Below are 16,801 nucleotides of genomic sequence, written 5' to 3'. Positions count from 1 at the left end.
AAATCTAGCTTTATATTGTTGTGTTATTTTTGACCCACCTGTGTGTTACTGTCGTCCCAACTGACGGGGTCGAAAGTAGCCTAACATGAGCAGTCTTTAAGTTCAGACTGAAATTATACTGAAGTCATACATTTTTACAAAATACCACCTGGTATTGATAGACCGCACTTGTGAGTGACTGACCACTGCAAAAAAATATATTTCTGTCTAAAACATCATCTTTTCAAATTATGTTTTTTTTTCTTTTCTGAAAAATGGTACTTTCACCCCTGCTCTCCCCTATAATTAAAGGAGCTGTATGTAAGAAATGTATTTCAATTAATCATAAAATGGCCCATATGTCACTAGACATTAAGAAATCATGTTCATTTCAAATACTTATATCACTGACAGGATACATAGACAGTATATAAACTGGACACAGTGACCCCATTGGATTCAATGGAGACAAGTGAAGCCAATAAGAAGCATTCACTTCCTGATGGTCGAGCGTACTGCGCAGACTCAAACTGAGCTTGACGACGTAGATGTGACGCGAGCAACCTGTCTGTCTTCTAGTAGCTGTGCCGAGAGAAATCTGAATCATTCCCTTCTGAATCTTGCAGAGACGGAGAGTGTGAGTAGGAGGTGTCCATGAGCTAGGAGCAGGAGAAACTTTTAGTAGGTATTCTGATTAATTACTTTGTCATTTTGCCTCCACGTCTCCCCGATTGCCCGCAAGCTTCTCCTCCTGTCCATACGGTAATCTCTCTACTGTGCGACAGAGAGTCGCGTGGTTATGACGCAATCATTAGCCTATTTTAACAAAAACTGCTTCTACGGCGCCATAACGTAAGATACAAGGTAATGGAGCCTTTTATACACTGTCGTGTTTCTTTAGAAATAAACCATGGACAAATGGAGTCTTTAAACGCCTCAGATGTAAAGTTATTAGCTGTCGAAGTGACGCCAAAATGAATGGGAGTCAATGGGATGCTAACAGCAGGTTGGGGTCCGCTAGTCAATGGCGGCGCCCGGGGGTGGTACGGAAATCGAGCGCCGAATTACCCCCCTGCCAGGATATTGTCATTTAAAAGTGAATTTGCAGCCCTCAACTGATGTTGATGTTGTCATGTTGTGTTTTGGCCTGATGCGCCACCCTCCACCTAAACAAATCAAGCAAATATGCATTCAATCAATCTGTAAAGGCAATCTGTAAAGGCATCACTGGGTGGGACACAAATGGGAGTAGTAGCCTAATGGTCCAGACAACTTCAGCCCAGGCTGTATAATCAAACAATAAAAACGAGAAGCAATGCATGCGTTAAGAAAATTTATTGCATCAAAAACACAGGAACTTATGCAATTAAGTGCAGTATAATAAACGCTACAACAATAAAACAAAGACAAACTAACTTATATTAAACAAAGACAAAGACAAAAGTTAGGCTATTTTGCGCTTTTGCTTCCGCTATCGTCCTGTCCACCATCTCCCTGTCTCAATCTCGCGTCTATGATTACAGTTACAATAAAATTTTAATTCACCATCATCTGTACCCACCCTCAGCCTATTTGCATTACAGTTTTTGCTAAATGTATTGCATCAAAACACAGGAACTTATACAATTAATTGCAGTAGCCTCTTTAACCGCAACACCCATTTTACCAGTAACTGTAAAGAATGTAGCCTATATTGTGTAAATACACAGAGGCACTTCATAAAATCCAACAGCTGGATAGAAAGGCCGTGTTACAAATAGACGGTGTGCCAAATACGTAGGCTATAGTTTTGAGAGCCGATGCCACGATTTCACGGCACGCGAATTAATGTGTGCATGGAAGAAAACTGTCGAACCATTTATTAGTCTGGCTGTTCGATGAGAAAGAGATTAGTTGTAGTTGCAATAAACTCTTTAATAATCCATACAACTGTATCAGATGACTATTGTTCTGTTGCGCGGAGCTAAACTGATGACGGCATGGCTTCATCTTTGGTTGACCAATCAGTGGAAAGGGGTGTTTTATTCCCGCTCATGTAGAGATTGAATATTCAAGCTGTTTATCCATTTTGGTTTTATTGTTTTTCCATTTGGCAGATTAGAACAAAGTGTGATGAAAATAAAAATATGGGGGAAAAAAAACGGCATGAGATTTCTTTATTTATGTTCATGAGAAGAATCTAATATGTGATAAATTAGCGGTTTCTTAATTTTTCCGTTTAAAAGTCTAAAATGAGAAAACAAACTTATTTGTTTTTGTACATTTTATGCAAATGACTAAATGAGTAATGTTTTCCCAAGTCAGATGCTATACATTTTTAAATCTAATTAGTATGTAAAAATCTCTCTCTCTCTCTCTCTCTCTCTCTCTCTCTCTCTCTCATATATATATATATATATATATATATATATATATATATATATATATATATATATATATATACACATTACTTGCTTTTTTTTTTTTACAAGTTAGACTGGCAATCCATCCCTGTCTTTAGAATGCCACAACACTACAGAGGATAAGTGGTTTGAAGGATGGAAGGATGGATGAATGGTTAAGTCAACCATTGTTTCCAGCATCATTTTTTGCAACCACTCCAACAACAGCAGTTCCAACAGCTCCAACAGTTCCACCAACAGCAGCTCCAACAACAGCAGCAACAGCAGTTTTAGCAACAACTCCACCAACAACTCCACCAACAGCAATACCAATTGCAACCGCTGCCAAATAAAAACAGTGCTTATGCTTATTAAAAAACTTCTTAAATCCAATGCTTGTGTCTGCCTCCTTTTCCTGTTCAGATCTCTCAGCTTTAGGGCCTGTCCCAATACCTCCCCTTACCCTAGATTTCTGCCCTAACCCTTGTTTTTGCGCGTTCTCGTGTAGGGGTAGGGTGTCCCAATACTCTAAAGAGCCAGGGGGAGTGCTATTCTCCCCTTAAAATCAACCCTCAAAACATAGTGCGGTCCGATGCAGGCTTAAAATGAAGTGGAAGATGAAATTACCCAGGATACCTTGCGGACTCAGCAAGCCGGTAATTTTTTTAAACAAGATGGCGGACACCGCTGGATAGGAACAATAAAATTGTAATTATATCTTCGCAAATAAGCATGTTAAAATTTCCAAATATGTTGGAATATGTTAGTTTGACGCACATCCAATGGACTGTTAAGTTTTGAACGCTAATGTTAGAAAATATTTCACGAAGCTATCTATCTGACGATGTTCATGATACCTGCCGAGTGCTTCGAGAGAGTCTGCCCATCAAATATACATCTTATCTGGGTAACGTTAGTTAATCTAATTTTATTTTCGATTTTGGCTTCCAAGGATTATAAAAAGAAGATGTGAGGTAAAACTATTAAAAAACTAGCCGCGTTCGTCTAGTGCTTCATTTTTTTCTTCACAGCGCGCTGTCACTTCTCCCTAACGTTAAACCCTAAACACAGCACTAAACACAGCACTAAACACAATCAGTGATTGTTGTAAAATGCAGTGGCAGCTGATTCTAAATTGCGGGACGTGTTTGATTGTAAAAAGAGCTATTATAAGCACAACAATCCGCGCAGAGACGTTGATTCTGTCCCCATGGCGGAGCGCGTTCGGAAACGGACTGCAACTAACGTTAGACAAGCAAACTATACTTTGGGTTTCATGTGCGCGTCTAAACGATCAAATACAGACAAAAATATGGCTAAATGACCGATTTGGAGATTCACTTTAACACAGTTTATGTCTTAAATGGGAGTTAGTTGTGGAATAGTTGGGAGAAAATGTGTATTAGATCTGCATTCGGTCTTAAAGTGGCAGCGTCTAATAAACCTGCTAATGATTACACCTTAATGTGAATAAAACAACTAAAGGCAAAGAGAAAATTACTCCCAGCTCTTGAATGAATAACTTTAGCTTTAATAAGCATTAATCTATCTATAATAAACTATGCTGTCTTATTTTACATTTGATTACTTTATTAGATTTCTAGCATATTATTATGGATACTTATATCCTGATCATAACTGGGATAGTTATATATAATTTGCATATAGTGGTGTCCCATTTCATAGGGAAAGATCTTCAACTCCACTTCCCCTTGTTGAGGGGACTTTACTTTCAAGGGCACTCAAAACCAAGTGGAAGTTTTAAGGGGGGAGAAATGGGACAGGGCCTTAATCTCTGCTCTGACTCTCTTCTCTGTTTCATTCCTCACTATCTCAATCTCATCTTCTTCTTGTCTGATCCTCAGAGCATCTTCAAGCATCTGATTACTGTAGTGTCCTCCTCCATTCTGCTCTATCATTGTGTCAATCTTCTGCAGTAGATCGTTCACCTGATCTCTGTTATTCTGATCTTTATTGTTGAACACGTGATATCTGCCTCCACACTCCTGAACTAGATGTCTTAATTTACAGTTCTCCTCAATGAGTTTCTCGACAGAATCTCCATTTAGCTGATCTCCATTAGTGAAGAGAATGATGGAGTATTTTAGCACTTCTTCACCAAACATCCGCTCAATGAGGTGAGGAATCTGCTGCTCCTGTTCAGTGTATCTGTCATTAACACGCAAAACAATGAGAAAAGCGTGCGGTCCAGGACTGGATAGATAAACACTTTTTGCTACCTCTTTAGCTATCTCCTCACGTGTCATCTTTGTGTCAAAGAATCCAGGAGTATCAACAACAGACACAGGTCTGTCTGAAACAGTGGCGTGTTTCACTGAACAATCACTGGTTACTGAATTCATTCTCATCACAGATATAAACTTTTTCTCTCCCAGTATTGTGTTTCCAGCAGCACTCTTCCCAACACCACTTTTACCCAGAAGAACAATCTGTCTGGATGAGAGACTGTCAGCAGGAGTGTCTGGTTCAATGTTTTTTAATATTTTTCTCTTCAGTGAATTCTGCGTCAGTATCTCTGGTATATCTTCTCCTGTATAATATAGAAACAACAATAACAACAACAACAACAAACATTAATACCAACTTTTAACACACTCACTGCAAAGATTTGTGATTAAACAATGTTTAATTTAAATTTAATATTGGTATACTCACCCAATGTGTCAAAATATGACTTGAGTATTTTTACAAGCAGGTTTTGAACTTGCCCATTATCTTCTTTTGCCTTGTTGTTGAACACGTGGTATCTCTGATCATATTTCTGAACGAGTTTCTTCAGTGGTTCACTGTCATCTAGGAATTCTTTTATGGTCATATTTTCATCCTCTAGTTCGTCTCCTTTGGTGAAGAGAATCCAGGTTTTCTTCAGGTGCTTTTCTCCCAAGCGCTTCTCAATCTTCTCCACAATTTCTTTCTCCTTTTCAGTGAATTTGTCAGCTTTGATGACCAGCAGAAACACACAGGGGCCAGATTCACATGTCTGAAGAACATTTTCAAGTGTCTGTTGAATATTCTCTTCATTGATATCTGTGTCATATAATCCTGGTGTGTCATAAACATTGACTGATATGTTACCAACTGTTCCAGATTTAACAGCAACATATTGTGTGACAGGTTTGGAGCTCTTCTTTGAAATAAAAGCTTGTTGTCCCAGTATTGTGTTTCCTGATAAACTTTTCCCAGCTCCCGTTCTTCCAATTAAGACCAAATTCAGACTTTCTGTTATTTGTTCCATTTTTTTGTGGCCTAAAGATGAAAAGTGATAGAAGACAAAAATGCTTAAGTGAAACTTGTATCCCACAGATAAAATATAATACAGTATGGTAATACTCTGGTCAGTGAATATTTTTTGGGAATCAACAGTTATGATAAATCCATCTATTCTCCAAAATGCTTGTCCTATAGAGGTTTGTTGGGAAGCTAGAGACTGTCTCAGCATCTCTGGCATCAAATGCTCCACCCGAACTTTGTTAATAAAATATCATGCACTAAATTCTGATTTTGCTATTGTGTTTTCATATTTATGATTCTTGACCAAAGGAACCAATTTACATTGAAAGCACTTAAACTAGAACTAAAACTATTTTTCACACATTTACCCAAAACAGGTTTAGTTATATTATTAGTCAAGTTTCAGAGCGAGAAAATACATGAAAACATAATGTCTCGGTTATGATAACCGTCGTTCCCTAAAGGAGGGAATGGAGACGTGTGTGTGTGGACAGATTGGGGTTGTCCTTGAGAGCACCAATCACCTTTGAGTTGTTCAAAAAAGGCCAATGAAATGCAACGAAATTGGCAAGCAGAATTTGCATGCTCGGGCCCCATACCAGTATAATAGGTTTTGCTGTAGTATAATTGGGCATTGCTCGGATAGTTCTGTTCTGAGGAGTCAAGATAGCGACTTAACCCCATCAGAGGCAGTTCCCAGGTGTAATACACTCCCTCACAACCTTCCAACGCCCAGGACAGTAATCTTAGAATATCACAAGATTACTGCACCGGAGTTTTCCAATAATATATAAATATACAGGCAACAACCTGGTTGGTAGCATTGGGAAGCATTCTTGTGGGGATGCTACGAAGACCACTCCTCCCCAGAAGGGATGCAAAGTGTGGAAAAATATCCTATAGACTTACCTAAGGTAGTACAACATAGGAAAAAGTCCCTGTGAAGTACTCCACCGAAGGGCTTAGAGACTAACCACAGTGACTGAATGGAGCTAGGGGTCACGACATATGGAGCACTGACCCAATACAAGGGCTTGCATAAGGCATTCACACAAATAATGGGACTAGTGATGAGTTTCCTGCAAAACGTATCTACCAAAATTGCTCAAATTTAAGGAAAAATAATCAAATGTTCACAAAGGAAACTTAACTTGGATCCAAAGATCGCACATTATCACCTCAGCAAGGGGAAGGGTGCAAATGCAAGCTCTAGATCCCTAAAGGGAGTAGTGGGGACTTTAGGCACATAGCCAGACCGGGGTCTCAGGATAATCGGAGAGTCTACCGGACCAAACCTCATGCACATGTCATGAACAGAGAGGGCCTGAAGGTCCCCAACCCTCTTAATGGAGGTGAGCGCAGTCCAGAGGGCCATCTTCAAAGTGAGGGGACTGAACTCGACTCTTTGCACTCTTACAGGGGTTTTGGTAGCTTGGGGACGAGCTGGCAGTGCCACCTGCCTGCGAGAGGGCCTCTGCTGTTGTTGAGGCCAGACGTTGTTATTGTGGCCACATTGTGTAGTCGTGGCCTCAAGATCAACAGTTTGAGAGTATTTCTGGGCAAACTATCCCTTTAAGACTGAGATAAATATATATTAGTACTGTCATGGTTAAAAAAAAAATTTAGCTAATTATTCACAATTGTTTTTTACTGATTTTTTATTTTTATTTTTTTTGGTTGTTCCTCACACAGGTGTATTAATATTTTCTGTATTTTAAAAAATGCAAGACAAATCTGTAAAATATATGGTAAAACAAACCGTATTGTAAAGTGTTACCTATTGTAAAGCAAAGCACACTATAAAAAAAGTGTTTTTACAGTGTGCTTTGCTTTACAAAGGTAACATTTTATAATACGGGTGCATTAATGTGCATTCTCAAGCTTAACTAGTGTACAGATAATTAATATATTATATGTATAGTTAATATACACGAGTTAATGTAGACTCATGAAGAAATCCTTCATTATTAATTACCGCATCTGCAAATAATAAAGTCTGATCAAGTCAAGTCACCTATTTCTATAGCACTTTATACAATACAGATTATTTCAAAGCACAAGGATAAAGGTAAAAAAAAAAAAAAGAGTGACAAATTCAAATTATTTCAGACATGAAGCAGCACTGAACAGACAATAGATTGTTCAGCTGAGGTCAGTTCAGTATTGATTCAGTTCCATAAAAAAAATGTCAAAAGATAATCAGTTATGAAATTAGTATTAATTTATAAAGCAGCTGGACAAAACAGTGATGTCATCAGCTCAGTTGAGCTCTCACCCAATAGTGTCAGTAGCCTACAGTAAAGTTTTGCTGAATATTAAGTGTCCCCAATTAAGCAAGCCAGAAGTGACAGTTGCAAGTTGACCAAAAAAAAAAAAAAACTAAAAAAAACTAAATAGGCCTATTGGGAAAAGCAGGCTCAGTCGGGGTAATGGATTAATAGATTAAGGCATACGAATTTCTACTACTTACATCATATTCTCTCAACATCTAGTATTAATTAATTAATTAATTAATTAATTAATTAGTTTTTAGCACACTATTTTAGGCTACCTAAAATCAGATAAACGCTTTATTTGCAGATGCGGCAATCATTAATGGATGGTTTATTTATTAACGAGTCATAGGCCATATGCCCATATTTAACACAAGATTATCTGTGTGTTAGTAGTTAGTTAACCGTAAATATGTAAAGTAAAAAAAAAAGTGCAAAAAGCATAAAACGTTCGTTTCTCAAGAAGTGGTCATCTATAGAAAAGCAGTAGCCTAGTCTAATTGTAGGCTACAAATCAAACAAAGTGATGATGGTAGGTATGTGGATAGCTAAATGAAGACGCAACAGTGAATAAAATCGAATGTACAAGGAAGGTCGCGGTCGAAATGCATAGTTGGAAGCGTCAGGGAAATTGTCATATTTTCTCATCTTTCTAATTTCACTTTAAAATTTACACAATCAGTTTTAAAACAAATATGATATTTTTTACTTGATTTTAGTCCTTGAAAATAAGTGGTTACTTTAAGTAAAATAAACGTAAGTTGACACTTTGACGACATATTGGCGTATTTATTAAACAAAAAAAAAAAAAAAAAAAAAGAAAGAAAAAAAAAGTAGCCGGCTACTTAAACGGCAGCCTCGCGCTTGCAAACCTAATACACCTCAAATTAATCAGCTGTAAGTTGTTAATTGATTAAACAGCAATCTACCTAACATCAATAATCAGAGTCTGAGATAAATCGTATTCAGATTTCATCCAATCTTACCTTTTAGCTGAGATAGGTATGAATTTTTCGATCTGAAATCGAGCTTCGCACTGCCTGTCTGCCGGTGCTGAAAGATGAAATTATAGGCTACTTTCGTTTTTGTGACTGCCGAAGGGTGGAGCGCTGCAGATTCAAAATGGAGTAGCCTAAAGATATTAACTACACTAGAACGCATAGCCTATGTTTGGGGACACCAAAGTATATTAAGGTTATGGAGCAACATGTTCATATAGGCACACTTCGTTTTAGTTGACCTACTCAATACAGAACAAAATAACCTAAAACAATTACGTCTTAATTTTCTGAAATTAGACAAATTTGAAGTTACGTATTTAAAATAGCGTTGCATTAAACTTAAGAAGCAATTAATAAAGCTACCCAGCTGGCATTTTAACGTAGAGTCAGCGTTGAATCAACGTCAGGTGTCAGTGTTGGATAACCGTTGGATTTTGTTTAGATTTTGCAAATCTAATCAACGTTGAAATAGCAACGTCATTCCAACGTCAATCTAATCAACGTTGAAATAGCAACGTCATTCCAACGTCAATCTAATCAACGTTGAAATAGCAACGTCATTCCAACGTCAATCTAATCAACGTTGAAATAGCAACGTCATTCCAACGTCAATCTAATCAACGTTGAAATAGCAACGTCATTCCAACGTCAATCTAATCAACGTTGAAATAGCAACGTCATTCCAACGTCAATCTAATCAACGTTGAAATAGCAACGTCATTCCAACGTCAATCTAATCAACGTTGAAATAGCAACGTCATTCCAACGTCAATCTAATCAACGTTGAAATAGCAATGTCATTCCAACGTCACGTTTCTCAACATAGGTGAATTTGCCAACGTTGAATCAATATTGATTTTAGTTTAGATTTTGCAAATCTAATCAACGTTGAAATAGCAATGTCATTACAACGTCAATCTAATCAACGTTGAACAGTCAGCTAGGAAGAAGCCAATTGGTCAAAGCAAGACCAGGAAGAAGATTAATAAAGACATTTCACTGACGTAAGAAACATGCTTTATTGCATGGCTGCAAGTGTGCCAACATTTCACACAACATCATTTTACACGTGTCGAACTTTAACCTTTAGAAAAACGGCCCAAACATTGGGCAACATTGAACACGGCTGGTTAAATCTTCCCTTCTTGTTACTTCTTTCTGCCACCGCCACCTATCCTCTCTGGTGCATATTTCAAGTATTTGGCCATGTATTCGTCTGCTTTTGTTGTAGTTGTATCAAATGAGCTCAAGACAGCGTCTGATGAGGGGGGGGGGGAGGGGGGGGGAGGGGGGGGGGAAACAGATCAGTATTAGCAAACGTTAACCTCTCAAATTAAAATATTTTGCAAATATCAACTTTTGTGGAATTGCCAATGTTTCAAGTATATAAATTAGTATTGATCAATGTGCAAGGTCATTGATAATCATGTGCTTGGGCAAGCAACAAAAGGCAGTTGGTAGTAACCAGTGCTGCCGGTAGAGAAGTTAGTCTAGAGCCCAGAATGGAGTACTGTATATAATATTTGACCATGCTCTGTAGAGTCCTCCAACTAAAATGATTTCTTCATTTCTTATGAATTATACTTACTATATTCAATTATTTAAAACACTGTTACAAAACTACTATGTTAAAGCAAACTCACCACAGATTATCTTGTAGAGACGGGTCTTCATGAAGGCAACCTTCCCACTTCTTCCTCTGAGGCTCATTATGGCCATCATTTTATTTGTCATAGTTCTGCCATGGTTAAACAGATTTATATTAGAATATTATATTGCAATCAAGTTCATTATGAAAATGTAGCAGAGAGTGAGTAAGTGGGTGTGTGGGGGGAGTGCATGACAGTATATGACAGGGAACATCACTGTAAACTAATGCAAAAAAGGAACATAAAGTTACTTACGCAGCCATTGACTTCTTCACATGGTCTGCAGCATCAACGCCTCCCAACATCTTCAGTTGTTTACTCGGAAAAGAACAAGAAACAAGAAATTAAAATTATAACCAGAAAATGTGGTCAGAGTCAGACCTCCACAAAGCAGGCACATGATGAGGACGAGGAGTTTGTAGTGGTCACCAAAGTGAACAAGCCAATTGTCATAATGAAACTTTGCCAGCACTTTACAAGATTAATTATTTAAAACTTACCAGTTCTACTCCCTCATTCTTGTCCTCCAAGTGATTCTCTAAAGCTTCAAGCTCTTCTTCAGTGTTTGCCGGCTTCACTTCATAACTTGTTCCAGCAGAGCTCTTTTCCCGCTGTCTTCCCGTATAGTATTTTCCTATAAAATATCCCGAAAAATGAAAATTTCAACATTCATCTTTCTGTTGCTATTCCTCTGCTGACAGCAAAAATTCGTACTACAAAACTGCAGCATTAACTATGCGAGTTGTGAAGCTAGGTCTAACGTGACTTTGCTTACAGATTGGCATGAAATCGTGCTCTCACAACAACCACGCTGTTATCTTAAAAAGGCCAATATCACGCTAAGGTTGACTTCAAGTAAGCAAAACGATGCTTTGAAAACATCTGTTTCGCTGAAAGGGCAAGGGGGTAGAAACAGGACAACAGTGCAGAGACTGACAGGTCCGATGGAAGGGCTAACATTAATGTTATGAGAGTAAGGTATTAAAATACGGGATATTTTACAGGAAAATTTGTCCACATACTGGTCCCTGGTTTCCCCATTTAACGTATCCCGGTAAATTCCACATCCTTTTCGGGATTCTAGCATCTTTTTTCTTTCTTTTCTTCTCCCTACTCTGTTTCTCCTCGTTCGACTTGCTGTATGTTTACATTCGCGAGGCCATCAACATGGCCGCCACGCCAAGTATGACGTCACGACGCCCATATTAATATATGTGACAGAGTCAGGCACACACAACATTTATTTAGGAATTTTCTAGTTATAAAATGTGACTTCAAAAACTTTGCTTACCGTTTGAGATGTTACCACCAAATTCATTCCGAACCCGTCCAGGTCAGAATCTGCCTGACGATGACAACACAGACCCACTTCGCGCATGCGCAATCGGGTGTTGTCTGGAACCGTCAGAGCCAATAGAATCACAGTTGTGTGATGGACAACCGCCGTCCTCCAATCAAGCTCTTGTGTTGAACGATATTCCAAAATGATCAATCAGACTGGAGTTGCTCTCAAAGTACGCCAGGAGATGTAGAAAGCGTCTCAATTCTCTTTTGGCTGATGTGTATTTATTTGTATTTTTTATTCCTTATGAAAACATGAATTGTATCTAAATGATGTATTACAAGATCAATTTCTTTTTTCGGCAAATTGTAACAAATGTGTTATGCAATAAAAAAAAAAAAGAAAAGATGTAACGTTAGAAAGCGCTTTTATCACGACTCAACAAACGTTTAATTCAGAGTTGATCTTTCAACGTTGTATCATTATTCATGTATCAACACTTTTTCAACAGTTAATTGATCAGCATTGTTTGGATGTTGGAACAACGTTATTTTTCTATTGATATATTTCAACAAAATGTTTAAAAGTCATGGTTGTAAAAAAACAATGTTGATTTGACGTACAACTAAAAAATTATTTTTATTTCTATGTTGAATCCGTAGTGAGTTAACAACACCACTACAACCATTTAGTGTTCAACGTTGTTTTGACGTTGAATTAATGTTACTTAACAAACGTTTAATTCAGAGTTGATCTTTCAACGTTGTATCATTATTCATGTATCAACACTTTTTCAACAGTTAATTGATCAGCATTGTTTGGATGTTGGAACGTTATTTTTCTACTGATAGCCTATATTTCAACAAAATGTTTAAAAGTCATGGTTGTAAAAAAATAATGTTGATTTGACGTACAACTAAAAAATTTATTTTTATTTCTATGTTGAATCCGTAGTGAGTTAACAACACCACTTCAACCATTTAGTGTTCAACGTTGTTTTGACGTTGAATTAATGTTACTTAACAAATGTTTAATTCAGAGTTGATCTTTCAACGTTGTATCATTATTCATGTATCAACACTTTTTCAACAGTTAATTGATCAGCATTGTTTGGATGTTGGAACAACGTTATTTTTCTATTGATATATTTCAACAAAATGTTTAAAAGTCATGGTTGTAAAAAAATAATGTTGATTTGACGTACAACTAAAAAAATTATTTTTATTTCTATGTTGAATCCGTAGTGAGTTAACAACACCACTTCAACCATTTAGTGTTCAACGTTGTTTTGACGTTGAATTAATGTTACTTAACAAACGTTTAATTCAGAGTTGATCTTTCAACGTTGTATCATTATTCATGTATCAACACTTTTTCAACAGTTAATTGATCAGCATTGTTTGGATGTTGGAACAACGTTATTTTTCTACTGATATATTTCAACAAAATGTTTAAAAGTCATGGTTGTAAAAATAATGTTGATTTGACGTACAACTCAAATTTTATTTATATTTCTATGTTGAATCCATAGTGAGTTAACAACACCATTTCAACCATTTGGTGTTCAACATTGTTTTGACGTTGAATTAATGTTTTTCCATAAACTGACATTATTTCAACCACATTTAAACGTTTAAGGTCAGTCGAATGCCAGCTGGGTATAGCCATTTCACCCAAAAACAATCATTCTGTCATAATTTACTCTCCCTCATGTCTTTTAAAACCTTTACAAACGTCATCCTTCTGTGAGACAAAAAAAAAATTATATAGGCTATATCATGCTTGGGTGAATAAATGATGGAAGAATTTAAGTGTTGAAGTGTGAACTGTTTTGGCGGTACCCGGTGCAAAGCTGCTGTAAAACATTTGAATTGTATAAATCGTTAGAAATAAAGGTAACTGTATGCCTAAGATGCATTTTTTTTTGTACATTTGGAGTGCTGTCAATACAGAGAACAACGACAAAAATCGGTGTTGCCTACACCGAGTTATTCTATTTTTTAAATTTGCACCCTGTTGACTTCAATGGGGCAAGTACTAAACCTGCTTTTAGCCTCTTAACATCCTTGATGTGTCATTACAAGTGCACAGGTCATGTGATCTCTCTCTCTCTCTCTCTCTCTCTCTCTCTCTCTCTCTCTCTCTCTCTCTCTCTCTCTCATCACGTGACATAATGTATAAACAATATCTGTGTTGTGTTCCATGAAATCACGTGACATTGCAGAAATGGTATTATGCCCACACGGCAGACCGCATGCCTGTTTCATAAAAGACGGTAAGAAAAGCGGGGGTTAAACCCCAACACCTATCTCGAATGAACCTAACAAATAAGTTGCGGTTAAAAACTGGTTTCATGAAAGGTAATTGAAGTTCACGACGCAATCCCACTAATTTGATCCAAGTTTATTCTCAGTGCAAATCTTAACCCTCTACTGCACGGTGTTGCCATATGGCAACATACCCTTTCTTTGGACATTTCTTGAAATATAAAAATAAACATGAGCTCTGAATGGTCTTAAATTAATGGTAGAACCTGGTGGTAACCAATGATATGCTTTGATGACATTACATGACACTACACACCCTTGCACTGTCATTCTTTTCACTCACTTTTGATGACTCCAGTTGCTGAAGAAGTGCTCGTGAATATGTGAAGATTTTCCTCAATTTTTCATATTTCTTCAGAATTTAAAATTACATCAAGCATCTGGGATAAGTTCTAATCATTTTCAATCATTGTCACATTGTTTTGATACTACTATTACCTTTTTATTCAATAAAATAGGTATGTTGCCATGTGGCAACATTGTGCGGTAATGGAACTATATTTTGCCCATGCTAATGCAGAGTAGCTTTGTATGAATGACAATGTATGGATGCACTGATATATAGTTGGATGGTTGTATTCTACTTATATATATATATATATATATATATTTGTATATATTTATAAAGTAAAGTATAAAAGTAAAATGTTATTACTTATTTTGTTTAGAAAATGAAGCCGTCAGTGTTCTATGGCAAGACTGAGAGGAGGGCTGAAATGTACAGGGTACAAGTGGTTATACCATCTCATGAAAGTGAGGATGAGCTAGGGATCAGTGACGAGGAGTATGAGAGGCAGGCAGAATTAGGCCTAGTAGACTTAATATGTAGTAGACTAAATGTTGTTGAAATAATCGTTTCACATTGAGTAGTTTCACTTGAACAGTTCTTATGAGTTTGCGACAGATGTTTTGTAAATGTTGTTGAAATAATACTTTGAAAATTAGTTTCATATTTTGTACACAAAGCTCTTGAAAACATTTTAAATAATAAAAACAATTTAATTTCTAAAAGACAGGTCTGTAATCATCTACGAATTTCATGTCATTTTGGGAGAAAACACATCAGGCTGTTCCATTGTCGCACAATGTTGCCATGGCAACGCACCCAAAAGTACCCCCCGAAAAATCTATTTCATATATATAAAAAACACTGTAACATTTTTTTCCATGATTGCATAATAATGCTTGCAGTAGAGGGTTAAATTTTACAGGTATATTCTCCATGTGTAAATGTTTGAAAGTTAGAATGCATTCTGACTAGCTTGGAATTATTGGGGAAAAAATATTATGTCTTTAATGGAAATGTTCATTTCCATTAAAGAAAAAAATATATATTCTTTTTTTATTAAAAGTGCAAAAATACTTCAAAGCAAGCAGCATTTTGTATAATTGTGTTAAATGTGTTTGAATTGAAAGACATCATATATATATATATATATATATATATATATATATATATATATATATATATATATATATATATATATATATATATAAATTATATTCTTTTTTTTATTAAAAAATATATAAGTGCAAAAATACTTCAAAGCAACTGCAGCATTTTGTATAATTGTGTTAAATGTGTTTGAATTGAAAGACATCATATATATATATATATATATATATATATATATATATATATATATATATATATATATATATATATATATATATATATTCTTTTTTTTTTATTAAAAAATGTATAAGTGCAAAAATACTTCAAAGCAACTGCAACACGGTCTAACCAAGGTAACGTTAGCCAGATACTTATTTGTTTTAAATTAATTTATGTGTTTCTTTAAATAGCATACCTTGTGCTATAGTTCTGTTAATAAAGCCAAGCTAAAAGCAACAACACACAGCCTCTAAAAATGTGCCCTTTTTTGATGTAGCCTATTTTATACAAATTTATTATCACATTTGAATCCCAATAGCATTGTTTTTGCATCACTTGTGATAGCAAAACCAACTGAAAGCAGTTATTTTAGGACTTATAATAGATCACACTATTGTGATATCCAGTATGTAACATTTGTGTGTTTTTACCTGGTCGATTGTGTGTGTGTGTGTGTGTGTGTGTGTGTGTGTGTGTGTGTGTGTGTGTTTCAAGGCTATATCTGCACAGTTTATCGCCTTTTTTCAAGAGTAGCCTATGGCTTTAAAGATGGAACGATTGAGCGTTTTTCCTCTTCGTTTTGTAGCCTACTTTGTAGACGATCCCTATATTTTACATTACAAAATGTAGGTTTCTATACAGCAAATCGGATTAAAACACATAACTACATTGTGTGTTCTCTTCTACATTGTAAAAACAATTCGAACACAACCTGATTTTTGTTCTAAATGCTGAATCGCTATTGATCTATTAAAGTTTTTCGAAGCTGAATCTATGACAATGTCCAACGTCAAACCAACTTTATGTCCCAGAGTAGGCCTACTTAGTTTGAAAGCTGCATATCATCGAGTCGGTCTCATTCAAGAAAAGTAACTGTAATAACATTTAGTAATTCCTCGTTAGGTGTAAAATGCTGTAATTTCTTTATTAGCCTACTTTGTAATCTTTTTTTTTTTTTTTTTTTTTTTAAATGAGACCGATTCGACGCGACCTCCGCAGGACGCAGCCCTCGAGGACTCAGCTTATATCGATCACATGACTC

The 16,801-nt window shown here is 36.3% G+C and overlaps 1 protein-coding gene and 1 long non-coding RNA gene across 3 annotated transcripts; both read right to left on the bottom strand.

Annotated features, from left to right (window-relative positions):
• Positions 1 to 4,102: 4,102 nt before the first annotated feature.
• LOC307154167 (GTPase IMAP family member 8-like) lies at positions 4,103 to 8,917 on the bottom strand (the record flags this gene model as incomplete). Its single annotated transcript, XM_079898932.1, has 3 exons — positions 8,872 to 8,917; positions 5,037 to 5,627; positions 4,103 to 4,908 (listed from the first exon to the last, which is right to left on the bottom strand). Exons 2-3 carry the CDS (start codon positions 5,614 to 5,616, stop codon positions 4,103 to 4,105), a joined length of 1,386 nt encoding a protein of 461 aa, XP_079755058.1. The 5' UTR covers positions 5,617 to 5,627; positions 8,872 to 8,917.
• Positions 8,918 to 9,892: 975 nt separating this feature from the next.
• Positions 9,893 to 11,808, bottom strand: LOC307154178. Of its 2 annotated transcripts, XR_013820294.1 has the most exons (4): positions 11,036 to 11,808; positions 10,791 to 10,853; positions 10,530 to 10,624; positions 9,893 to 10,144 (listed from the first exon to the last, which is right to left on the bottom strand). It is a non-coding gene; the product is annotated as an uncharacterized lncRNA (long non-coding RNA). The 2 variants fall into 2 exon arrangements; XR_013820295.1 differs by lacking the exon at positions 11,036 to 11,808 and having other exon boundaries at positions 9,908 to 10,144; positions 10,787 to 10,804.
• Positions 11,809 to 16,801: the final 4,993 nt, after the last annotated feature.

Source organism: Squalius cephalus (assembly GCF_949319135.1).
Source record: "Squalius cephalus genome assembly, contig: scaffold_73, whole genome shotgun sequence".
NCBI lineage: Eukaryota > Metazoa > Chordata > Actinopteri > Cypriniformes > Leuciscidae > Squalius > Squalius cephalus.
This window is presented reverse-complemented; position numbering and strand designations above follow the sequence as displayed.